The sequence below is a fragment of the Colius striatus genome, chromosome 1 (assembly GCF_028858725.1).
Source record: "Colius striatus isolate bColStr4 chromosome 1, bColStr4.1.hap1, whole genome shotgun sequence".
Lineage (NCBI taxonomy): Eukaryota > Metazoa > Chordata > Aves > Coliiformes > Coliidae > Colius > Colius striatus.
Genome location: NC_084759.1, coordinates 162,749,294 through 162,776,873, shown reverse-complemented (window position 1 = coordinate 162,776,873; position 27,580 = coordinate 162,749,294). Strand labels below are relative to the sequence as shown.

At 36.6% G+C, this 27,580-nt stretch overlaps 1 protein-coding gene across 5 annotated transcripts; it reads right to left on the bottom strand.

Annotated features, from left to right (window-relative positions):
• RASSF9 (Ras association domain family member 9) lies at positions 1-27,580 on the bottom strand. Of its 5 annotated transcripts, none has more exons than XM_062015999.1 (3): positions 27,299-27,580; positions 26,938-27,019; positions 1-3,569 (listed from the first exon to the last, which is right to left on the bottom strand). In XM_062015999.1, the coding sequence occupies exon 3, from the start codon at positions 3,551-3,553 to the stop codon at positions 2,294-2,296; it is 1,260 nt and encodes a 419-aa protein (XP_061871983.1). In that variant the 5' UTR covers positions 3,554-3,569; positions 26,938-27,019; positions 27,299-27,580; the 3' UTR covers positions 1-2,293. The 5 variants fall into 5 exon arrangements, with proteins under 5 accessions (XP_061871983.1, XP_061871982.1, XP_061871981.1 ...); XM_062015998.1 differs by lacking the exon at positions 26,938-27,019 and adding an exon at positions 10,599-10,702; XM_062015997.1 differs by lacking the exon at positions 26,938-27,019.

Sequence of the window (27,580 nt, the reverse complement as noted above, 5' to 3'; positions counted from 1 at the left end):
TATTTTTAACATTATTTTATTTTTTAAGAAATATTCTCTCCCAACCTATTTTTCCTATTTTTTTTCTTAAAACACAGTAGTACTCTTAAGATCTACACATTTCAGGGAATGTACAATCAACCATGTACTATGGCTAAAGATCAGTTCTGAGAACTAGTACAAGTTCCTATGAGTGAAATAAATCCAATACAGTATGAATGGAAATTAGTTCCCTCATGAGTCTTGTACTAGCACGCACAGCAGTGAGTATTAGGCTGTTTGAATCCTTTATCCTCTAAGTATTATATAAAAGAGTGACTCATTAGAAATAACTGCTAAATTCACAAGAACTCATAGAATACATTAGCTTACTCTCAACATTCAGAGCTCTGTGCTTATTGTCAGAGTGATACCACAGATTTCAAAAGATGGTGAATTGTGTTAATAAATTATAACAAAGATATTTGATACATACTTGTGTTTCCATCAGGAGCTGATGAGTCTAACTATGACATATTATTATTGAAGTATTAAAATAACATTTCATGACAAAAACACAACACATATATTAAGGCAACTAGCACATTTTCCTGGAACATAAACTATTTATAATGACCAGGATGAAAAAAACTTATTAAAAAAAAATCCACAAAAATTGTCTTTTTAGAAAAGGGCTAATTTCTATTTTCATTTTTTTTTTCCCCTCTTCATCTAATATATGCTAATCAGCAGTCCTAGCACTTTGGTCATTTTAGAAAACAGATGCTTGACAGATATTTAAAAGAAAAATAAAGAGTGGAAAAGCAGTGTATTTGTATGTTTTTTACATTTGTCCTTTTAGGTAATATTTGTTCATATACTTTGTAGGCTTTGAATTCCAGGATCTGTCCAAATTTTGCTAGAGTCAAACTTTGTTTGGAAACACTGTAACTATTTCTCCATTCAATTAATTTAATAAAAAATGTTTAAACAGATCAAGCTGCAAAATATAAACATGGCAGTCCAGACATTACACATGTACTCTCTGTTAGCACTCTCTAGCAGAGTTAGAAATCTGTCTAGTAACTAAGAACATCCCAGTCACACAGCTGGAGAAAGATTTGAGATCGACTGCTACATCCTAAGCAAAATTCTTCCACTTAACCACATAGTTGTAAAATTCTGTTTTATATTCCTTTTTTTTTTTTTCAAGGGGTCTGATATTTAATTAGCTACATAAAATGGATCAGCTCTATCTGTACCCCAAAATTTTCATCAAGAAAGTAGGATTTACAGGTTCATATCTGTGCTTTGAAACAGCACGAGATGGCATTTGACAACTTACTGCTATGTGAAAATGTAACCACCTGGCTATTGGGAAACAATGTCTAGCCAGAGCCTGAAATTTGTGGCTCCTGCCTGTCCCTTCTGTTATGCTTTATTTGGTAGTCATCAACTGAGAAGGCCTAAGACACTACATCCAACTGGCGAGATAGGCAGAAGAAAGCCTTGCTTAAAGTGCCTCTGGGGTTGGGCGTGAGCTTGGGATTTGAGCTTCTCACACAAGCAGAACGTAAGCAGTTCTGACATGCCCGCCTGCAGGAACTACCTGGACTTAAGTAAGCATCACTAGGGCAACTACAGGGTAACATCAGGTAAGTAGGGGTTTTAAGGATCTTAGAAGCAGTTAAACACTCCTGAAAGAGAATGGAAATTAAAAACCTATGTGTGTAAGGTAGTTTTTAAAGTGGGATAACTCAAAACTAAATTTAAATACACAATATAAATGCAACTGCTTTTTTTTTTGGTCCTACAATATCATAAAAACTTTTTTTAACAGGTTACATACTTGATTATATATTCCTTTACAGCAGCTTCACGGCAGGGAAACTCCAGCTGAATAAAGCTAATGTAACAGAGCAGAAAATCAAGCTCTCTGTCTAGTTTGATCTAATCTCTAATCCACATTCCTAAAAAGTCAGAGACACAGAAATGAATCAAAAGATTAGGAGATATCAAATCTCCAGACTTTTGGTCCAAGTCAGTCAGAATGCTCCTGTTTCATGGAGTATTAATATTACAGGTTTTAAATTGTCTGTCCTGATTGAGCAAAGCCAACAATCTTGCATTTCAACAGTTAACCCATGAGGCTACGCATGCATTCAAGCACTAAGCACACAAATAGACTGTTTACTTTGCTAAAGAAGTGCCACAGTTTTAACATCTCGAATGGCTGAACTCTCAAGACAAAATCTTTACTAAAGACCAAAGCTTTACCAAATCTTATAAATATCCTCCGAACTATGACTCTTAATAAATGTGTGACTGTTTTCAACTACGTTGACAACAGTACCATGTCCCCTGAAGTTATTTCAGAATCTTGACTGTGTGTAGAGCTGATTCCAGTGTCAGAGTCTGTATCATTTATGTCCAGATTAGTCACTCTATGAACAAAGTCAGGAACGGCAATGCTGTTACTGGAGATGCCACTGCCCTTGGATGGTTCTTCATTTGATGGAAGCCTAGTTTCCATGTTATCTTTAACATGTAGTAAATTAAATTCTTCTGTAAGAAGTTCATATTCTTTTTCTTTTTTTTGAAGCAGTGAGTCCCGGTATGTAAGTTCTTTCTGAATGCAGCTCAGGTATGAGTTGATTCTCAGACCATCTTTCATACTTTTTTCCAGTTCACATTTCACACTTTCCAAATCTGAGTTTTCCAGTTCAGCATTAGCAGCTCCTTCTGTGTGAACATCATCTCCATTTTTTTCTGTGCATATACCATGTACTTCTTTTTCAATTTCAGCACACAGTTTCTCTATTAATTGTTTGTGATGTTTCAGTCTCTCTTCAACCTGTAAGACTCCCTCACTTTTGCTCAAATAGTCATGCATCTCTTTTTGATCATCTAACTTACTCCCCTGCTGCTCAGGCTCACTTGGATTGATCATTAAATAGGAGTCCTGCACATAATTTTCTCCATCATTGGCTACCCGATCTAGATGGAATTTTGCTTCACATTTTTCAATTTCCATATCTAGCTCCTTCATTCTAAGGACTTGTTGATGAATGGTATGATCTTGAGAAATGATCAGATGAATCAGCGTCTCCATATTATCTCTCTCTTGCTGAACACTGTCCTGTTTAAGTTTGGCCAGTTTCCGGAAAGTCTTCCTCACAATTTTCTTTTGCTTGTCTATTGGCAACATCTTCATGTAATTTGCTGGACTGAGCTCCCACTGTTTTTCTACATTTTGTACTACCTTAGCCTCAGCCGTCTTCCACAGTGGAAATGAGAGGAAAGCATCTGACTTTACCAATACAAAATGCAAATTGGACTGCTCTTCCCCCCAGGCTTTCCAGAGTCTCAGAATCTTTGTCAAGGGAGGCAGTACTCGCTCTGAGCCTCTCCACTTTTCTACAATGCAGTAATCACTAGGTTTTCCAAAAAGGACTTTTTTCTCTCCAAATGTTGCCTGATGCTCCTCAAGCAGTGCTTGAATAACTTCTGCACAAGTTGTGCGCTTTGTCAGGCCACATACAATCTTCTCTTCCTGGCAAACCCAAACCACAATCTCTCTTTCATTTGAAGCCATGTCCTTGTTGGGAGATCTGGAAAACATGAAGAGATAAAAATATAATTTACATATCAATGGCCCAGACAGTATGAATAATAACTATAATTCGATATGAGTAACACATAAAAAAATTAACATATTATTGTACAAGACAATATACCTCTTTAAGTTACATGAAAAAATGTCTTTGGATTAAGTAACAGAAAGACACACCCATTTCAGCTACTGCTTTAGTATTTAGTACTAGTCCAGCTGAATGAGAATCTCACACAAAATAACTTTTATCAAATTTAGGTTTTGTACACATGTACAAGTGTGGATTAACACTAAATGATAAAGTTTGACAAGCTGTCTTAAATTTCAAGACTGTCCTAGGATAATATAACCTTCAGATATGCATATCTGTTGTCATCAAACAAAAATATTTATAAGCTCTTCATATCACTGAGGCTTCTGAAGGGAAAAATCATGCCTCCAAATATGCCCTGAGCATAGACAGGTCGAGAAGATGATTAAACACTAAGTTAAAGGAACCTGATGAGAGAATAAATTTATGGCTCTTTTGCCACACCCACACCCACACAACCACAAACACCATTGTTTTCCCCTGTGAATTTTCACTAACAAGTCTCAAGAAATTTGTTGCTTTTCCTGAAGGTTGAATTCCAGTGAGCTGTGAGAGAATATTAACTGCAAGAGAACATATACATAGGTCAGTACTTCATAATCTTTGTAGTGATACAGAAATGCCAGGAAATGTAAAAAGTTTTATTTTTTAAAAATTTTATTTATGAGTTCTAATGAATGTGCTATTAACCTGATGTTAGCAGGTGGTACCTCCTTGTATACTGAGATATCTAACTTTGGGTTATGACTACTATAGCTGTCTGATCAATCCAGTATGTGCAAGCTAGAGAACAATTCAGCTGACCAAATGCAGAAGTTCTCTTGGTAGGTAACTCTTTAAAGTTGTACCTATTTGAGTCACCCTGGATTGTCATGAGCCTACATTGGCAGTCCTGTCCTCTAGCCTCCACATGCATAATCTGCTCCTTGCCCAGATCTGGTGATTTGGCCTCTTGTCTAAAATGATAAAACAATACATTCCTTGAAGAAAAATGCATTTCTTTGGATTTTCCAGAATTACTTCCAGTTCATTTGAATTCAAGAGATTTAGCCCATTCTGACAGAGAAAGCTCGAAAATGAAAATGGCAATTGGACAATATTCAAAGGGCTCAATATGACATTTGTTTCTATCTAGGACCACTTATTCCTGCACTTTTATAGTCTTCTGAGATTCAGCAGGAATGGAGTTTTACTTGGCTTAATTAGAGTTATACCCTATGATTACTACAGCAATCCAGCTTCTTTTTCTTAATTATTACACAACATGACAGACACATTGCAATCCAATAAATTGAACAATGATTGACTCAGCTCTAGGTGCCACTCTGACCAGGAGGCAATAATCTGTCAAAGACAGGAGACTTAAAATGAATACTAATAAAACTCACAAGAGTTTATTAGTCTCATCGCACAAGAGAGCTCTGTCCAACTACATTGCTCGAGGTCCTGGGTAACATTCCTTTTCAAAAATCTGTGTTTTGGTACATTAGTTTGAGTAATGACATCATTTTCCCACTTCAATAGCTACCTCTTACAGACCAATATTTTACAGTAATTATTTTTTAAAACTGGTGTTCAGAAGACAAATCATGTTTTCATAGACTACTTCTCAAAATAGAAAAGTGTATGTCACAGACATAGAAAATGGTAAAATGGCACAAGTAAACAGAAATATTTAAGTTCAAATGATGGTGGGGGGAATGAAAGGCAGTATCAGATTAAATGACATTACTGTTAAGTAGGTTACATATTAAAAAGTCAGTATCTGTCATCGTTTTTAGGTTTACAGAATACAGACTGCTATAGAAATATTTCTATCTGTTGACAGGTTAGAAGTTAAATGAAACTTACATAAATTTACAATTGCAATATGTCAGCTGTAACAGTAAAACAACTCAGTATTTATTTTAAACTACAGATATAAAAGGGAAAAAGACATAGAGTACAGTTACATCCATTACATGTAAGCACAAAAATATGCAAAATTGATATAAAAAATACAGTATTTCAAACCATGTTCACTACTGATACATAAATAATTGATCTAGAAATAAAAGTATATTACCAGTCATTGAATTTCCATTTATACATGTACTGTTAAAAAAAAAAAAAAGCGTATTAAAAATATAGAAAATATCAGATTGGGGCTTTAAGGCAGTAAATTCAGAGTGTCTGTTGTTTTTTTGCAATCAATAAAAGCATTTCAGGGACTGACGTTAGCTCTGCCTTTTAGCATTCTTCTGAGAGTCTTACTCAATTTGTTTGCACATGGAAACTCTTGCTATTTTTTTCCTCATTCTTACATGTAACAGAAGCTTACTGTCTTTTCCTCCTGTCCGCTTTAAAGATTTCCTATGAAGAGTTTCTCTCTGCAATATTAGTGAATGTTCAGATAAATTTGAAACCCCCTAGTTTCCCCATAGTATTAGTGTGGTGATAAATACTTTTGTTGTACTCATTTTTTTTCACATGGAGTTTCCACAGACTTCAGCAGGAGTTAAGCAAACTTCTAATGGAAATACATTGTTTATTGTAAAGCAATCTCTACAGGATCTCTGCCAATAATGTGGATATAAAATAACATTTTAAAACTGCTGGTTTTGTTTTTTATCTGTTTATCATCTCCTGTTATTTTTTCAGTTATAATGCACCTGTCTACCCAGACTTCAAATTGAGCTTTTTGGGGAAGGATTCTCCTTTACTTTGTCCATGATATGTTTAACATAATGAAGTCCTAACTAGTAGTAGCACTGTATGAATGGATAATGTATGCACATGCAGGTACCCAAAGAACTCAAGTAGCTTATACATGAAAATATATAGTTATAAATATATATGTATGTATAGCATATGTAACATAAACCTTATAATTATATTGTCACCTTTTACAAAAGATAGAGAAAAAAAAGAAACTCTGAACTTCACTGTAATTCTTGGATCAAAAGAGAACTTTAAAGTGCAAATTCTTATTATATTCTTCCACATTTGTCTCAACACATATTGTCTTCCTTTTCTTTCAGTATCCTCCCTAAGTTTTTGATCTCTACTTTCAATAAAAAAGAAATAGCCAGTCATTTATAATCTTACAATGTCACAAATTTCAATATGTTCTAAAAAACAAAAAAACAGTGTTATCTTCCACCAAATATCGTAAACTGATTTGGCCTACTATGGACATATTAAGTAAGATTTATTGTATAATTCTTCAATCACAGTTATTTCAGGTAGTGCCAAACAAAAATTAAGCTTCAGTTTGTCCATCACATCATAGCAATAATTAAAGACATGCTTTCAGGATATGAGAAGATGCTAACACTAAGAAAAACCTTCTTTTAAGCTGTGCTTTCCTCTTAGAAAGCAGGTAGTAGATTCTGCGTATACAAAGTGGAATTGATTTCATTTAGGCATCTGAAAGTTAATATTTCAATATAAATTCACCATCAAAGTTCCTCTTTGTCAAGAGAGGAGAGTGGATCTCCAAAGAGGAAGCTACCACAGCCTAAACTGTCTGTGACTACTCGGCTGAATCCTCAAATGAAGCTATCTCTTTCTTTCATTAACTGCAAGAGACTTGTGTGGCCATCTTCAACTAAACAGCTCGTTTTCAGGTAGCTAAATGGAGATTAGAATAATGCAATCCAATTCTGGTTTATTGTTTGCAAGAAATATGACAAGAACTGTTCAGACAGCATTACTGTCTAGATAATCAATAAAGATAACTAAAAGTGAGACCTACACATTATGACCTCCTGGCTTATTTTAGATGCTGACTATTTCAGTTGCTGTTCAATTTACTACTAACGTGCATAAGGAAATCCATTAAGACATTTCAGTATTAAGGAAAATGAAACACAATTTGTAACTCCTCATCTTGAATAAATGTTCATCACTGACAGTGATTTTTTGTTCTATAAGACGCAATACTAACCGTGACAATGTTCAGTAGCAAGATCTACTTTTAGAAAAGCTTTTCATGTTTACTGGTTCTTTGGCCTTAATATCCTACAGTTTTGTAAAGAAAGCAAAAGAACTATAATTTTTAAATAGCAAATCAATTCATAAGTCTGTATTAGCTAAAGTGCTTTGCAGTTTAACTGTTTGATTTTCTTGAAAAACAGTTTCTTCAGAGTTAGCTAGGCAACTTCTTTATTTCAGAAGTTTATTGTTATTGCCAAAAACAAGCTCTCAAGCTTTCTGGCTTGATTTCTCTCTTTGAATGGATATCTGAAATGTTCTACTTAACAACTTACAATTTTAAAGCATTGATGACAACAACATGCAAGTCTACCTTTTTTTCTGAAGTTACTTGTTGCTCAGGAACACATGGGAATTTAAGCTTAAGAACACCGAAAAGTACATTTCCAATCTTGTTGGTTTGTTTGTTTTGATTGCTAGTTTCATGCCTTCTACTCTTTGTTTCTCTTCACGATAACCCAAAAAACCATTCTAATCATGTTACAGACCTCACACAAAGTCTTGATTGTGTCAGCACAAGCTGATTGTTGCATGTCAGATATACACTTCATTAATTTATTATTCAGGCCTAGGGGAAGAAAGGTAATGCATTCCAGCAATGCATAGACAAAACAAAAACATGTACTTATGTTGCACAAAGTCAAAATATAAGGCAGCTTAAATGCTGGAAGCAGCAGCTTAGCTGTTCACTAACTTTAAGGGATGTCGGGAACAAAAACATACATATCAAGCAGATAATTCTTTGCAGGGCAGGTCTGCAAACCCCTTGCTAGTTTTATAGAATTATAGAATGATAGGGTTGGAAGGAACCTTTAGAGATCATCTAGTTCGACGCCCCTGCAGAAGCAGGTCAACCTAGATCAGGTCACATAGGAAGATTTACTAATTTCAATTCAGCAACTGAACCAATTTTAAGTCAACATGACCAATAAATTGAAAGGTTTTGGGTTACGAAAGGAATTAAAAACTTGAGATTATATTTATGAACAAGATTTTTACTATTTGTCTCCTCTCTGTCATTGAAATAACTTCTACAGAATAAAAAATTTGCTGGCAAAAATAAATGGCACACAAAGCAATCTCACAGAATCACAGAATGTCAAGGTTTGGAAGGGACCTTGAAAGACCATCTAGTTCAACATCCCTGCCAGAGCAGGGTCACCTAGAGTGGGTCACACAGGAACTCATCCAGGTGGGTTTTGAATATCTCCAGAGAAGGAGACTCAACAACACATCTGGGCAGCCCGTTACAGTGCTCTGTCACCCTTACAGTGAAGAAATTCTTCCTTGTATTTCTTTGGAATCTCTTATGTTCCAGCTTGTACCCATTGCCCCTTGTCCTATCATTGGACGTCATTGAGAAGAGCCTGGCTCCATCCTCCTGACACCCACCCTTTATGTATTTGTAAACAATGAGGTCACCCCTCAGTCTCCTCCAACCTAAAGAGTCTCAGCTCCCTCAACCTTTCAACATAAGGGAGATGCTCCACTCCCTTCATCACCTTGGTGAGTCTGTGCTCAAGTCTCTCCAGCAGCTATCTGTCCTTCTTGAATTGAGAGGCCCAGAACTCGACACAATATTCCAGATGTGGTCTCACAAGGCCAGAGTAGAGGAGGAAGAGAACCTCTCTCAACCTACTGCCCACAGCCCTTCTAATACACTCCAGGATGCCACTGGCCTTCTTGGCCACAAGGGCACATTGCTGGCTCATGGTCAACCTGCTGTCCACCAAGACCCCCAGGCCCCTTTCCCCTACACCACTCTAAGAGTTCATTCCCAAACCTGTACTGGTACGTGGAGTTATCCTTTCCCAGATACAAGACTCCACTTGCCCTTGTTGAATTTCATTGGATTTCTTCCTGCCTAATATTCCAGCCTGTCCAGGTCTCACTGAATGACAGCATAGCCTTCTAACCTTTTACTTGAAAGTGTATTAATTTTTTAACAATTTATATATTTGCCATGAAAGAATTCATGCTGAAAAGCATGAAACAGTAATTTTTTCCAACAATTTGTTGTGGAAATCATGTTTATAATCTTAATTTTCAAAGACAGAAGAGTTTTTACTTATTGTGTATTAATTAGTGTTAATCAGTTGTCATAAAGTTGTATCTATCAGTACAAATGTTTGTGGGTTTGAATATTCTTGTACTTCTTAATGTAACAATATCCCTTTTTTTTTCTTTCAGTGTTGCATCTACAGTGGTACACAATCTGTAATTGTTTATGTCAGTAGGATTGGTTCTAGTACTATGCTAGCAGATACTATAACTATTTTAGTCCATTTTAGTGTAGAAAGGAATCAAATTTTGCACTTTTGAGAACTTTTCTCTCTTCATCTACCTTCTTTTTGTTGTTGTGCTTACAACATACATTTGAGCATAGAGAAGACCCAGATAGTCACCCAACTGTCATTTGCAATGCAAAAAACTCAACCAAACAATAATTTGCAAATAGTCTCCTATTGACAGCATACTCTCAATAGCACCTTTGAGCATACAGTCTAATCTGTACCAAATTACATGATAATTATATTTTACGATTGACTGGCTGCTGTGAGGTGGTCCTCAGATGACCAGAGCTCTAAAGCAGATATGTTGTTGTCATGACCTCACAATCAGACCAAAGTGCTTCTAAACTTCTAAGAAACAAACTCTTACCTTATGTCAGATACCACCCAGAACAATTCACTTCTTCAATGGAGAAACCAACAATGACTAAGTGATAGAACAGGAGAAGAATGCTTTAAGAAACAACCCTCCTGCTGCTTACTGCATCCTTGCAGTGAAGTCTTTCCTGGAGCTTTGGTGTCTGTCTTCTCAGTGCTTTCCTCAAGTCCGCTAAGAAACATGAAACTTTCAGACAGGGTTGAGCTCCCTGGGCCTCTCAGCAGGCCCTCCTTTCTCAAGCTGTACACACTCCCAGCTCCTCACCAAGACATTCTAAGCCTCGTCTCTTACCTGCTACACTGCATAGTGGGGAACAGTCTCCCAGTCAAGCATGCTCAGCTGCTGAGCCACCTGCTCTCTTTTGAAAACGGTGTGACACAATGGCATAAAACATCCTGGGAAAACAAGAGACATTTGCCACAGAAGCATTTAGTAGTCTAGTGTTTTCAGAGGTCTTTTCGCATGATGCTGGGACATGTAAATCTGCTCACTCGCATTTTGGCAAGTGTGTATTTGTGCTCTTTGTTCTGTACCCAATAAATGCTGCTTCCATGTGCAAAGACCCAGAGAATACATGCCTTGGTTAAGCACTCACTAATAGCATTGTAATGCCTGTGTCTCGGATCAGAGACACAGCAATTTATCAAAGAAATTTGATGACTTTTAATTATACTTACCTTCTGGAACTAGGGAGAGGTCAATATTACAGGGATACCTTCTTGATACAAACAACCTGCATTTGTAGCATAGGACATATGCTATATGTCATTAGAGAGATTCTGACAGCAGTGATATTTACATATCAAGGTATGCAAGGGTTAATTAGTTTATCAGTCATCACTTTCCATTTAGAAATAATAATATTAATAATAATATTGTTTTTATTATTTATTTTTCAAAATCTTAACATGTTTTTATATATATTCAAAAACATATTTATGAGACAGTGGATGATTATTCTGAAAGATCAAAACATGTTTGTGGGATTTTTATCTGTGAAATTTGCAACAAAGGAAAACTACTGGTGCCATATGTTGCAGCCCTTATTTGGAAGAAACTCTAACTTAATTTGATCAAAACTAATTTCTGACAGTGCATCTAACCATTAAAGCTATAAAGAACGCAATGGCAGCAATGAGGATGTTTCTGCTTTCTCACCACCCAATGAAGCTTGAATTACTCCAAAACGTAAGATTCAAGACAGCTTATTAACTAAGTGCATCTCCATTCCCCTTCATCTGTCCCTAAAAAACAGTATTAATGGATGCACAGTTCATGTCCATAATATGTAGGAGCCAGAAATTGCATTTATGACATGTCAGGAACTTAGTCCTTCTTCCCTTCTGCACCACACAAAAGTCGGGGCAATGTCTAGCATCCTAGCAAGGCAGGATTGCTATTGTAACTATGATAAGAATAAAACCACTCAACAAAGATAATTAGAGTAGTCCAAATACTGCATGAAGGCTTGGAAAGAACACCACAGAACTTGTGAAAACAAAATAATTATTTCAAAAGAAACAACTTAAATTTTTCTCTACCATCTGTTTCTGTATCAATTTAATGTTGCTCTATGATAAAGCTTCAAACTGAAATATTCCAGATATTTGAAACCAGAAAACAATTTAAACAAGGCTATTTTAGCTAGCTATGTGCAATGCATTTCTCCTACTACATGTTTATATTCATTTTGTAATTCCCCTTTAAATGCATAAATTTTTAACTCAGCAAGATTCTCATACTGTCAGGGAGACTTTATGAAACATTTTAATTAGCAACAACTGTTGAAAATTATGCTCTGTATCAATTATCATTTGTGCACTTAAAACTGTAACTAGTTCCTTAATTCCTTCTGCAGAGGAATGCTGCCACCTCAATTAACTACTGTACAAAACTGCATATAATTCAACAATGATCTGTGGTTGAAATTTGTGTTCATCCAAGCATTTTACACTGTATTAGTGCTCTATGACAAGTTTCAGTTAAATAATTTTGAATTGGAATGGTACTATTTTGCCACCGAATAAATAAAGTGAAAGGCATGTAAATTGAAAGTAAGTATTTCACACCACAGTTCTTGTTGACTTGGAATGTCAGACTTCAGTAAAAATTCCATGGGCCATTGTGTGCTTCATTCTAATACTGTACTACTTGGACACAGGTGCCTGAATAGGGATGAATATTTAAGAAAAATAAAAAGGGAAAAAATCCACCTGATGATTCTTAAAACAGATATAAAAGAAATAAAAGTAGACAAATAGAAACAATACGGACTGACAGTAATTAGTCTATCATCTGATAAATACATGGATAGTGGAGTTTGTATTACGTAGAAAACAAGACAACGAATCACCCTTAACTCATAATGTTGCATTAACAGAAAGAAAGACAAGACATTGTAAGAGGAATTATACATCTTGCTCAATAAGGTGTGCAGACTAAGAGTTATCATGGATTACCCTGAAAACCCCTCTGCCCCTAATTTAATAATGACATAACTCTGAGTCAGTGCTTCAGTGGCCAATATTGTTTTTCAAAATCTCATGTGCAAAGCCCGAGTGCAGATTTTCAGCAAAGGTATCCAAAAGGCTACTAAGTCTTCGCTTATTAGCTTTGTCCTACACTATGTTTACATTCTCAATCAGGTAACCTGCAGGCAAGTGCAAAGGCTGCAGTCTCCGTTCAGATGAAGACTGCATCTGCCCCGACTTCTTCTCCTGTCTTATCTTTAAAATTATTCCTCTCCCCCTAAGGGTACACATTCTCTATATATTACATCTACACTTTAAATCCACATTCCTGTAAGATAAATCATCATTTCTCCATTGTATATTCAAAGTCATAAAGTTGATAAGTGGATATTAGTAAAAAAAAAAAAAAAAAAAAAAAAAACAAAAAAACGTTTGGAATTGCAGTGAGTAACACCAGCAAGCATGCTGTGTACACAAAATGCCCTGACAGGTAATATGTTGATCACATCAGGTCTGTGTTTGTGGTGGCCTGACACAGGGGAGATTTGAGGAGAGCTAGCTGTTCACCAAAATATTTTCCAAGATGAGCAATAACATTAACAATTTCTTTTACTGGGCAAACATGCTTTGATGTGCATATTGTAACTGCTACAGAGGAAGCAGCTGTGATAGAAGACTGAAAGATCCAGGAAAAACTCTATAGCCAAAATAAACACTGACATATTCAGGGTAGTAATTCTTTAGACCATGGCAGGGGAAATGGGAAGGTGGCCATTTTAAAATTCCTTAGTATTAGTAAGCAACATGCAAAGTTTAGGAATATCTGTAGATCAAATCCTACATCTTTATTTTAGGCGGTAGGTAGTTCCCAACAGTTGACAAAGAAAGATGCCACTACTACTTTTTAACCTACCAAAAGAATTTTACTACTTTGCAAAAACACAAGTCTCTACATTGTTCCTATGTCTATTTGTCTACAAATAATTAAGCACTGGTTACGCTATACATGTTTTATGAGACACCTATTGATAATGTACAGAATGTGTCTAAAAATCCATCACTTTCAATTATAAAAAGGAGCAGAATCATTTATAGTTCATTTATAATATAGGCTTCTAAACAACAAAATTAGAGTTGCTATCACAGCTAACAGAACCCTGGCTTATCTAAATTCTCCCATTAGATTTTTTTATAACTGCTGTTTGGAAGCATCCTGGTTGTTTACGAGCTCTTGACATAAAAGAAGTGAGGGGAATTCCAAGGCTTGAAAGCATGACTTTTGTTGTTGTTGTTTCATGAATTTCTGTTCAGCTTTTGATGAAAGGCAAACCTATACTACTTCCCTCCCCTGGGTTTGTTGACATCTTGCCCAGTGAAGAAATAAACACAAAGCATTTTGAGGTCAGGTCTGGACTGCCAAAATATGAACAAAGCACACCATATGGAGACCAGTGATAATAAGGTAAGCTGAATAAAAGAATAAGACATAGAAAAGAAAACAGTAAGATTTCACACCATCTTTCCCATACTCACTGGGCTAAAGGAGACTTGGATGGTTACTTTTTTATGAACCCACTGTGCATGGCTCAAACTGTTCAGTGTACCTCTTCTCTACACCTGAAGGTACCATATGAGGCAGATGCTAACCTCATTCGCACTGAACAGAAAGATAGACCAGATGGGCTTGGTTTTCCTTCTCACCAATCCTCAAGCTAAAGTCTGTCTCATCAAAGCATTTCTTCTTTTCTTTATAGTCTTTTTCTGATGGCTGCCTATTTTAACTACTTCTGTAGCTGCTCTAGCAGCAGCCTATGGTGAATTTCAGAGTTTGGACATTGTCCTTCATAATTTTGAAAAATAACATTGCAGGAATCAAAAGTACCAACATTGTTCTGTTTTTTGAACACTCCAAGACTCCCTAGGCCCACTTCCAAAATATACAAAATTATTTACAAGATAACTACCTTAAGGAAAAATTGATTATCCTAAATACCATTTTTATTGCTAAATCTAGTCTTACAGTTTAGCAACTGTATGGCTTAAAATACCATGAAGTAATTTAGGCAATATGATATCTACTCAACATCCCCATCTCCTTGCTTGTGCTAGCTCTGACACTTTAGTTTCCAGCTTGACAAACTGGCAAGTTAATCCAGAAAAGAAAAATGAAAAAAATAAAAAAGAGGTGGAAACTTTGATTGTTTTTTTTTTAGAGCAGTGGTCCATGAGCTGGGTTTTATGGTGTCAGCTGAGAATAGTACCAGTGCAAAAAAGATGGCAGAGAGTAGCCAGGAGCCTAGAAAAGGGACTTAGGACTGCCCTGTTTTACGTCTGTTCAGTCATCTCATTAAACACCACCCTTTCTTAACATTTTGACACTTAATGATTTTTCAAAACAGCTTTTTTTTATATATCATCAAACCTAGTTTGAGTATCTCTTTACAGTTTGCCATGAGTGAGAAAGGGAGGATGTGCTTTAATTCTTTTTGTATTTACTGCAATAAATTTTGCAGAGACTGAATCACCCCACTTTGAAACTATACCGTATGATCTTCCCTTTTTCATTTGCTTTCACTGGATTATATTGAAAATGTCACTTCAAAAAGGATGCTATCAAGACTTCATTTACAATTAAATTTCTCCCTTGAACTTTCTGAAAGATAATTCAGTGACGAATGTGTTCTATTACTTATAGTATTTGAAGAGCTGAAAGGAAAAAAAGGATGAGATGATGAAGTGAACTCTTATATAAGTCTTCACTCTGAAGAGCTAAATTGAGTACTAGATACATAATTAAGCAAACAAGAAGAGTGGACATAATTTTTTTAAAAGCAACCTGAAGCATTTTACTGTCCATTTGCAATCTGAGAGTTCTGTGCAGTTTATGCTTTCAAGTAATTTTCTAAAATTGTTCATCAATGAATGATTCAATATGCAGTTAGACACAGGCTGCGAGGGTCTCTGAAATATCACTACATTCTCTCTGAAGAAACTACTGAACAAATGAAATAAATTGTTAACCTTACCAAGTGTGCTCTGACCTAGCAATGGATATTCTAAAGAGTGCATAGGAGCTTGTAACACTAGTTCTAGACAGCTGAACAATAGAAACAGGGAAGGCAAGAAGGGAGGAATTGCTGTCTGGAAGCAAGGTTAATGCTGGACCACAAAGACCGAGAGTAATGGGAAAAATCACTGGATGAACACAAAGTAGAAAGTGTAGGCAAGAGAGAGATATAGAGAATGGTGTCCAGTAGCATGTGCACACACAATTTTTAGCTGTGAGAAGATGGAGGAAGCTGACTGCAGAGGAAAGACATTCCATGATTTATATAAGGAGCCATGTGAATCCTCAGCTATTTGAATGATGATGACTTAAACAAAAAAAAATGTCCTAGAATGGAGATGAGTACAGACAATGTGTTTCTAGCTGAGATGACTTGAAGAGGCTCATAGCCCTGTCAGTTGTCCATCATAACCCTCCCACTGGAAATGAGCTGCTTGTCTGAACTTTAAAACACAAGTCACGATGAATTAGACTATAAAGGCCATGTTAAACCATCTAAAATAACTATTTGGAATGCAGTTGAGCAGTTTATGAAGAAATAATGAAAAAATTTGATGCAGATGAAAAGATGGTAACTCCTGACAAAAGATCTGTAATGAACAGTGAGAGCAAGTGTGGGTCAAAAACCTGCAAGTGGGCACAGTTGAAGCCAAAGTCAGGTGTCTGTGGCTAAAGACCAAGACAAGCTCAAGAAATAATGGAGTTAGTTTTGAGAGGTGCCATCAATGGCAGGACAGTGATTATCCCAAGAGGGCTGTCACACTGCAGACTACTTGTTGTATTTAGTTCACAGCAAGTCAGACTGAGTCAACATTTAAATTAATCCAATGTTTCTTTATTTCGCATAGCCAAATGTCTCTTTGCAGGTGGGGATCCTTTCAACATATGAGCAATTCGGATGACTTCATGGCTCAGGGAGGATAAAAAGGCAGTTTACTTCTAACAAGGCACTTCATAACCTCAATGGATACCACAGTGACAGCTGAATGAAGGCATTCTTCCTTCTGCCATGCAAACAACTCCATGATGTTTGGAAAAATATACATATTTAGCAGTCTTCTGTGACATGTTCACATTCTGTTTGTCATTTCTGACTTTTAAAGAACACTTGTATGTACCCAGTTTTGTAATATGTAGATGCATATGTATCCAATCTACAGAAGTGGATAATTTTGAGGATATTGTTTATAGATATGATTGTTTAGGGGTTGTTTATCTTGTACGTTGATGTAGATGATACGGGTTAGATCTATAATAAGATATGTCACATTATATCTTACGTGCTATAAATATGCATTACATGGTCACACACAACTCAAACTGTCAAACATGCATTTATATACTGAATATATGCCTACCATGCACAAATGCTTTAGCAGAGAGAAATATGCTTAAGTTGAAGTCAAGTACTCAGAAATTTCAAGTATTGTTGTTTAAGTTTTCCATGCCACTTAGTTCAATGAAAATTAACTTGATTCAGAGTATTCATAGCAAGGTACAGTCTCTCCATTACATTGGCACCCTGCCTCACTTGAGAGACAATGCTCAGTTCTGCCAAACCCACACAAGGTACTGAGGCATTGCAGATTGGAGTGTTACAACTTTTAGGTGTCTCCCTCATTGCTGAAATTCATAATCCTTTCTTGGACACCTAAACTTCCACAAAAAGTGCTATGAAAGAGTTCAACTTAACAATGGGATTTACTGACACCAGAAAGTTCAGCAGGAACTGACCTAAATAGTCTGAAACATGAACAAAAGGGAAGGACTTAGATACTGTTAGTCTACATTCAAATGTTCACTGTATTAAAAAACCAATATTAATTAGAATGGCAACCAAAAGCTTAATTTCCTTCTCCCAATAAAGTGTTCAACATGAATCCCTATCTTTCTCTGGGTTACTGTAACTCACACAAGCCACCACAAAATGGAACAGCTTTAACAGGAAATATTAGAGAAAATCAATTTAGAACAACTTGACATGACTTTGCTGGCAAACCCACGTTGAAGATGCTGGTGTGGGCATCTCACAGAGGTGCTGTGGCCACCCAAGCACCTGGCTGCATTTTGTGTGTTATTGCACATGCTCTCATCAGGGCTGTTAAATGAAACACAGGGGCTGAAAAAGCTGAAAGATTGGATTTTTTCTAATTTTGCTAAGGTGTGAGGGAGGCACATTACTACAAGGTCTTCAAGACCAGCATAAGACATGATGGGAGTATAGGTGGCTGGGGAGTGCTGCCAGTCAAAATGTTACCACTTCAGGATTTAAAGCTAATTTTGTGAACATCTGAAATTCTTAAAGCTTGTATTAAGTGACTGCAATGACATTTAGGTATCAAAATCTCCTCAATAAATCTAGTCCTTGTTACTTACATTTACTATATGTCCATTTTATATCTTCTCTCCTATGTACAGTACTACTCTTTACAGAAGACACATTTTAATTTTTTTTTCTTTCAGTATATGGCTTTTATCACCAGGTATTCAACAGCTTCACAAGCTAGCACATTACTGAATTTAGCTCTACATACTCTTGTACAGAAAGAAGTGCCTTTTATAAACCAAAGCTCAAAAGGAACTAACCAAGAGCTATTCCCTCATATAAGTTCCCACTCAGTCTAACTGAATTGATACCTATAGAGATCTTTAAAGCAAGACATCCATAAACGTCCTTTGCTCAGTCTTTGTGCAAAACAGATTACAGGACACTGAAGTAGCAAATGAGGAGCATGCTGTGAGTGAATACTTTTGTGAACTGTGTTTTATGTGACTTGCTCAACATGATGTAGAAATTTTGTGTCAAGGACAGGGAAGACATCCATGCTATTAGGATAGTTCTCCCTTAATCATACATTATCCACTTGTAATTCACCTCTCCTCTCACTATCCCCTTTTTAATTTCTCAAATGAATGGTACAAAAGATCGTTAATTAGGTACTCTACAAAGTCTGAGCATGCTCCAAGAAAACCTTCACTTTGAAAGTGATTGGGTGGAGCTCATGTCATCTACTTTAAGCTATTTAAAATGTAGATGTGTAGTTAAAGATAATTTTCTGACCTTCCTCTGTAATCAGTGGCATAAGATAGGCACCTCCAAAAGAGTGACTAATCCCATACTGAAAGCCTGTCTAAGGCTGAATGAATTGCCCTCTGGAAGTGTTTAGATGTAGCCATTAACTACAAAGAGTACCTAGATTACTAAATACCTAAATTTTCAATGGCTCAAGTTGAGTAAGATGAAGCTTGACTTTTGTGTTCTACCGTGTACCTGAATGTTATGAACAGTACGAATGTCAGTGAATCAGTAAATACTGTGACCATCCACAACTGCAGTTCTAAAAATAACTCAGAGCTTTGCCTGACACCTGTAGTGGCCTTCATGGGTAAACAAGCATAATTAGTTATCTATCTAGATGTTAAAGTACCAGAAGTCTGTGAAAGTCAAGATCATTCCTAAATTTTTGTTAGAAAATTGGATTTGCACAAAGCTTTTCTGTAAAACTGGACACTTACAACAAAAATGTCCCTAGAGATACAGGCAACAACCACATGAAACGAGTATACTTAGTGCCTTAGCAATCAGTACAGAGGAAGTCTGTCAATAGGTAATGTCCAAGTGAAACAACAGTTGATAATATCACTTTACCAATTATGAAGCCAACAGAAACAAGAGCAGCTGAAAATCCACATATTATGTTGCATTTGTAAATATCACTAAGCCACTCTATGATTACTGAGCCGGTAACTTCCTATGATAAATGTGGCATAATTTATGACATCAAAACAATGCTCCAACTATTGCTCTGAAACAAAAAAAGTAGTTTAAGAGACCTTTTGCAGTGGAAACTATCCTGCCTAGAAATAATCCTTTAGAATCTGATGGACTTTGGAGAAAGCACGGTAAGGTGTTTCCACATTGATGAAGGAATCTATTAACACAGAGAAAATTGCAGACTCAAGACCCAAGGGCAGACTCTCTTAAAAATTAGTAGTCTTCACTCAAGTATATTATTCCAATGAGGTCATGCATCCTTACAAATTAAAGTAAAGTAAACATGTTTATACCTGACCAAAACAAAACTTGGACTAATAGAATACTACGTGTTTATAAACTTGATTTTGCCCCTGAACATGAAAATGTTACATTTTTGCATATTTATTTTAAGCTTTTTCAGTTTTGTATTAACAAAGGAAGGACAAAATAAATATATTGTGTGTTTCAAGATGGCTGATTGTATTTTCCATTGTTATGAGAAATTCGTAATTTAGACTTTTTTACACTAATGACTGAGAACAAATAGTATTGGAAAATAAAGAAAGAAAATTAATTGGAAATTAAGACGGAAAATCAATCAGATTGACAGCTTTGATCCCTTAAAGAGACAAATTTATGCATTTCATTCACAGCAAATACTATATAAATATATTTTTCTCCTATCATTGCTCTGCATCTGACTGATGCATGTAGAAAAAAAACCACCAAAAACAAGTAAGAAAACAACCCCAACCAGCAAAACAGAGGTTTATATCATTTCCAAGATTACAACATAAGAAATAAGTTGGTAGCCTGGCTCCTTCTAATACTCAAAAAATGTAGGTCTAGCAATCATCTAAACTATAAATGAAATGATTCAAATTGACAGAGGCAAATGTACTCAGGCAGACAGGAGTGAGAGTGAAATAGGAAAAAGCTGGTGAAAGAGAAACACACCTTTAAATAGAGTATATTTGAGAGAAGCTCCAAACTTGTACTGGAAAAATGTCTTTCGAGTTTAGTGTGTTTTGTTCCTCTCCACATGATACTAGGAATTAAGTTTCACAGCATTAACAACATAAATAGATGATAACTTTAATATCATTACCAATTAAAACTTTCCCTTCTGATTTTTTGTTTCAAAACTTACTTTCTTTATGCTCACCTTACAAAACCACCTCAAAATCTGTTAAAATATACATAGCATTTTAAACTTTATTTCTCTTTCTGTCATGTTACAACTCTCCTCAAAAGCTGTTTTTTAACATTATGAAAAATTTTAGACCACTAAAAATTCCTCAGTGAATCACATGACATCAAACCTAACTAATACACCGTGTATTCTCATTTTTTCTGCATGGCAGTCAGCTCTAGTGGTCTGTGAAAGAATTAGAAACAAGGAACTCCCAGATTTTATTCATACTTCTACAAATAACTGGCTTTCACATTTGCACTACTACAGATTTTACACTGCCTAGTCTTGCCCGACTTATTTTCCTGAGACATGCAAATATTACCACTCAAATTATAGCTAAGCAAAACATATTTATCAGCTATCTGATGCCACAAACAAGTTGGTATCATTATCACTATTACAAAATGTGCAATTAAAGTGCATTTCTGCACAGGTAGAGATAGGAAAAGGCAACTAGTGGGTCACTTTGGTACCTATTTGAGGCAAGTTCCAGAAAAGTGCTCAAAAAAGTTTTGTTTTGGACAAGACACCCCCAAAAATGCAACTTCCAAAATCACTAATTCGCCCTTGACTTTTATATTCATGTACGTATGAGAAATGACTTGTGAAAATTTTTGTTGCGAGATTTTTGCAGGTTCATGGGGAATTTACAACTCTGTAAGGTAAAATGCCATCACCAGATTTTGAATTCAGTTCTGAGTATTTTTTTGCCTAATGGGAGGCATAGGCATGGAATAGTTGATTAAAAAAATAAGACTTGATGCAAATTGATCTGACAGAAATTTCAGAGAATCCTGTATGATAGTTGTCCATAATACAGTATCTTATCCACCTGAAAATTACACTGATCTGTATTTATTTAGTACCTGTATTTATTTAGTACTGGTAGAGGATGGTTCTGGTCTTTGTTACACAAGCAAATTTAGTAATCTATCTTCCTTTCTAATTCCATTTTGTTGGTCACTCTTTCTGTTAATCCTGAAATCATCTGACTCTTATCTGTTTTGTCCTGTGTGATACTTCTGGAACTGCTAGCAGGTAACACTGAAGAGGAAGATAGTCACCATCTTGAGGGTATCCTAACATGTAAGAGAAATGGCATAAGTGACAATAATAGCTCATTTACCTATGCACAACCTATACCAACATGTCCAACATTCAGTTCTATGCTTCACTTAGTGTGTGGTCTTAAATAAAAACTTTATCTTGCATCATCCTTTCTATCACCATTAATAAGGAATTATTTACATACTAAATATAGAAGATGGATAAACTAATTAAGGCTTGTACAGCACGTATTATGTAAATGTTTGCAAATAATAATGTTTAAGACAATGATTTTAAATTGATACTATTCATCATATAAAACAAACAAAACGAAACAAAAAAATATTTTCTGACTGTAGGTCAATCAAGAGCTTTGTAGGTCAATCAAGAGGTCTGAAACTACTACTAACTTTTATTAACATTGTTAGAATTTTTAAAACATCCTCATCTTTAAACATTTACATCTCTCTACTGAAATTTGTACACATTTAGCAATGTGTCTGAGTCTTTTTTTTCTGCATGTAAAATGCTAATTTTTCATTAGTAAAATAAAAAAATCAGCACTGACCAACAATTTTCCTCTGTATTACTAAACATGTGTTTCTTTGTCTAAAATGTATCCTTTCAGTCTAACTCTATTTTAGTGTTTCAGATTAGCCTCAACTTAACGTAACTAAGGCTTTTTTCTTAGATGGTGTAGTATTACACACATCTATTACTCATTTTATTTACTCCTTTGGAATGAAATTGCTGTCTGCCCTCCTCGAAAAGTAGATAATTAACTCTTTAGAAATAAGGTTAGTGTTTTGCTAGACGAAAAGCTCTTCCTGAAAGTGAAGTGAACAAATATGTACAAAAACTATTAGTAAATATATGCAAACATTTTAACCTGAGACAAAGCTGACAAGTCAGACCAGAAAATACATTATAATATATGAACTCTGGTTCAAAAAGAAACAACTTCTTTGATAGTTAACTAATACATCTCACACTGAAGGAAAGTAGAAATATGGAGAAGACTGTGTTCCACCATTATCAGACACAGACCACCTAAAAATTTAACACAGCAGCACTAAATAAGCTTTTATCTACCCCCCTCTAACATACATACCAAATGCCTGATAGTCTTGAACCAAAAAGCACCTTTATAGCTTCATCTAGGTTTTTCCCATGCTCATCCAAGAAAAATATTAGGCATTTCACATGATCCCATGAGACTTACAGTGTGGGTCATACACAGTTCACTCAGATAAGCAGCTGATCTCCAAGAGCTTTTCCAGTCCAAACATAAATGCTGAGCATTTTCAGTTTTGCTTCACCAATCCTTGAAGTGTACAGCAGTGTATTCAATCATAGAGCACTAGAGATGTTCAGAGTAATACACAAATCATGGTGCTAACAACACACGATGACAAACTACTGGAGGGAGGGAAGAAGGGAGGGAACACAGTGATGCTAGGCCAGTATCAGATAGATGAAGTCTCTAATCTAATTCATTAGCCTGCACTGTCATATAGAACTTGAGAGAATAATTGAATGTTTCTCTTACTGGGGAGGGGCCTCTGACTGTCAGGACAGGAAGAACTCCCTTTATATCCATACAAATGAATTCATATCTATGTTTTTTTTTCTTTCTAACTCTGAACCAGAGATAAACTGATTAAAAGGAGGCAGATATAAAGAGTAGGCAAAGTGAATCTTCATCTCCTATACAGAAACACTATGCTAAACTGCTGTGACACTGAGATGTCAACAGTGAAAGGTGGAAAAAAAAACCCAACAAAACAGGAAAGAAAACCAAAAGAAAAAAATACATTTAAATAATAACAGATTTATAACACAACTGTTTCATCATTCAATAGTACTCCGGGCTCAGAGGTGTTGTATGTCAACAGAGCATATAAATAGTTGTGGTAAACTAAAAATAAAATAAAAATATTTCTCAAGATATTTGTACCTAACAGGACAGCTGTACAGCACCAAGGACAACTATGTGAAAAAGATGGATTATCTGTACCCTTTCCCTTTCAGTTTCTTACTTCCCTGGCTACAACTTGCACAGAGCAATGGAGTAGTTGAGCTTTCACAAATTTGTCTAAGGTTTATGTAAAAAACCCAGGGAAGTGGCCTCAGTGAAAAAGAAATAACAATGGAGTCAGCTTTCTTGATGTGAGTTCACTGGGCAGACAAGACAATGACAGATCTAGATATTCTTGAGATGCTGGGTAACATTTGAAGTATTTGAATGAACCCAACAACCCATTTGCAGTAGTGACAAAATCTAGCATCCAAGAGCAGAGAAGTCTTAATCTTATAGAAAAACAGATTCCTCTTCTACAATATAAACAATGTATACAATGTGAAATTCTGGTACACAAACACTGCAAGTATAAATGCTTTGTATTTGTTGGTAATATTTTGATAGGGAACTGTTCTGTCTCTGTGCAGTTCAGTAAACTATATCAATACTAGGCCTTATCTGCAAAGAACTCTGTGCCCCTTCTCCCACTCTATCTTTGAGCATTTCCTCACATCACTACAAAGTGTGATGTGAACTGAGCATTCCTCACACTTTCAAGGAATAGCATCTTTAAGAGATTTGCATAAAAATAAATCCCCTTGATCTTATTCATATTAAAAAGGCTTAGTCCTGCAGCAAACTGTTCTTTTTTCCTTTATTGCCTTAAAGGGTGCAGCCTGTCCCCATTGAGCACATTTGGATTTGTAGGTGGGTGGGGCATGGCCTTGCTACCTTGTGGATGTATTGTTCTCCAGGGACACACTGACAAGCACATACACGCTCTGGGGACTATGATTATTTCTGGTTGCTACTAGAGGTCAAAGAATATATAAAACCTCCTCACAGCTCTTGAAAGAGGTATCAAGATATCACTCACCCTTTTTCTGGTTAAGAAAAAAAAAAATATGATGGGGTCACATTCCTAGCGACTGCTCCTCTGAAAGCAAATCAGGGCTTATAGTGGTCTAATGGTTACCTAGGCCTTGTGCTGTCTTTCTACATGAGCAAGATTTCAGCAGCTCAAGACAGTAAATACTAACTGAATATATTTCAAATCCTAGAAGCAGTTCAGCATGTTTTTTGTTTTCCTGAGTTTTAATCTCAATTTATTTCTCTAAAGGCTTGATGCATCACAGCCAACAACTCCTCTACCTCTTGCTCAGATACTTGATAGTAATACATACAGTCACAGTAACCTCTGAGGTCTTAGGGGTAGAGACTGACATTGTACTACCTGGATGTTAAGAGTTTACTGTGAAATTGGGCCCTCATCTTGGACCCATGGGGAAAACTGCAAGACAAACACTAATTACAGAGGTGTCAACTTGTTATCTGAGCAAATGACTGTAACACCTTCATTTTCCTTCTGGCTCTTCATCCAATTACCTTTGTTCCCTGACTTAGCTTTATGTCCTCCTGTAAAAATAGATTTCATTCTCCATTTGCTTATCTTACAACTCTGAGAAGTTGTATTTTCATGTAGCTTTTTCAGTGAGAAAGAAAAAGCACCTGAGTTTCTCAAAAAGACCGGCAAGCACTACAGCTAATAAACAAAGCAGCAGATTAAATATATACATATATGTATGTGGCTTTTTGATCCCTCTCTTTTGATCCCTCATTTCTGTCATCACAAGATTTTCAGCCCCTTCTTCTTGCCACAACATCTCTCTAACATTAAAGGCATAAATTTCATCCGAGGGGGAAGGAGAGGGGAAGATGAAACAAGAAGAAAGTGCTAGATGTCCATAGTAAGGGTTCCTTTGGTATTTTAATTTTTATTGCCTATTAAAAGCTTTGGATTATGACTTTGTTTTCCTGAGGAATAAAATGTCACATCAGCAAACACAGTGAGATTTATGAAGAGTGGAACTGTGCTTTTTTATTTAACACAGTTATTCAGATAACTGATGGGAGTAGCAAGAAAAATATAGTCACAAATGTACAACTCTATGTAACAAACAAACAAAAAATCATTAAAAAGTTCATGTCCACCTTTCCAGATCTTCTACACATAAAACCGCCACAGGTGCAGTACACCAAAGTTTTCCTGTTTCCAGACACATTAGCAAAAGCCATCGTTTAATGGGTAACCTATAAAATTAATAATTATTAAATAGTATCCTCTTTTTCAAACCTTGACTGTAACAGTGTTTCTGATTTACATTCCACATAGTACGCTAAGTTAATGTTTTCTTGCAATCCCTTCAGAATAACTGTCAGCATATTGAATGGGAAAACCAAAAGCCAAACCTGGAAGAAAATCAGGACATTTTCACAAGACTTTTTAGGGTCCAAATATATCCCCTCTGGAAAAGATTTTCTCTTGCGTATCCTTAAATATTAATTAAATTTCAATGGGGAGCACTAGTCAAAGTGCAGATGAGCTTACAAGCAATTTTAAAGTTCCTCGCTGAGCCAAAATTTCGGTGATCTGCTTCTGTTCACTCTTAGTCAGAAGGATTTGGCCATTGTAAATTCCGTAGGGTCCAAGCAAATATACTCATAAAAATCCTAGCACCATCCTAGCACTTACAATGATTGCATAACTCTTATTCTTCTTTTTAGGACTGGTGTGCGCGGCATGTGGAAGCACGCACAACGTGAGGGGCAAAGTCCCAAAAAGCAACTTCGCAGGAGCCAACTTAGGGACCACAGCTGTCACCCTGAATATTTTTCTAGGCAAAAAAAACCGGACTCAAACAGCCAACTTCAGCTCAGACTAAAGGCTAAGAATAACAACAACAACAACAACAAATAGCATTACCCCCCTGCCCATGCTGAAAGATCGACGTTCTCCTACCTCTCAGGCTCACAGCTAGCGGACAAGTTAAGTGACGGGGCTTTTCCTAGGAGCTTGCAGTCTGTAGGTGTCCCTCGCAGGGAAAGGTGAGGAAAGCGGAGGGGTCCGGAGCCCAGCCCGGCATGGACCGGCGCAGCCCTCCCATCAGAAACACGGGGAGTCTTTTTCCTGCTCGGGTGTGGAGCTCCAGGTGCCCCCCGGCTGTGGGCAGTTGCCGGCGCGGGCAGGACCCGCACGCCGGGGCTGCCAGCCGTCCCTCCAGCCGAGTCTCACCTTATCAATACGGAGAATTTCCGGCATTCGCCTTGGTTTAGATAGAGGAGGTTCAAAGTCGGAAAGAGGTATCTTCTCCTCACTGAAAATATTGCCCCGGAGTCAAAAGAGAGGAGAGACAGATTCGGGGGGTGGGGGGGGGGAATGTAGAAAGAAGAGCCCCGTCCCTCCACACACACCAACCCACTCCTTCATTTGCAGGTGAGCCTCCAAGTTACAGCTTCTGGGACCTGCATAGGTCCGGGACAACACATCCTTCCCCGAGAAAAAAAAAACAACAAACCAAAACAAACCAAAAAAGTATAAAAGAAATCCATCCCACATTGTCCTCCCTTTTCCTCCACGTCCCCGCGCACTTTACCTGTTTTTATGCCGGGTTTTTAACAAATTCCTTCCAAAGGGAGCCATGATCCCAGCGGCAGAAGCATAACATCAGCGATCCCCAAACAATTCGAGGGTGTTCCCTTCTCCCCTATTTTTCCCTGCGCGCCTTCCAGCTTGTTAATAGTCACTGAGCGTAGCGATGAGCTGGAAGTTGTGCAATTTACTGCTAACTTTGAACTCCAGCTTGTTGCTGCTGCTGCTGCTGCACCTTTGGAGTCCTGCCCAGCTGCAAACTTGAAGGAGGCGTTTAGGAGCAGGA

Bases quoted from the DNA above. Each gene is read 5' to 3' on its own strand.
- RASSF9 (XM_062015997.1), bottom strand. From the start codon at position 27,345: ATGGCTCCCTTTGGAAGGAATTTGTTAAAAACCCGGCATAAAAACAG. The intron at 3,570-27,298 runs GTAAAGTGCGCG...CATGTTTTCCAG, and splicing joins AAAACCCGGCATAAAAACAG to ATCTCCCAACAAGGACATGG.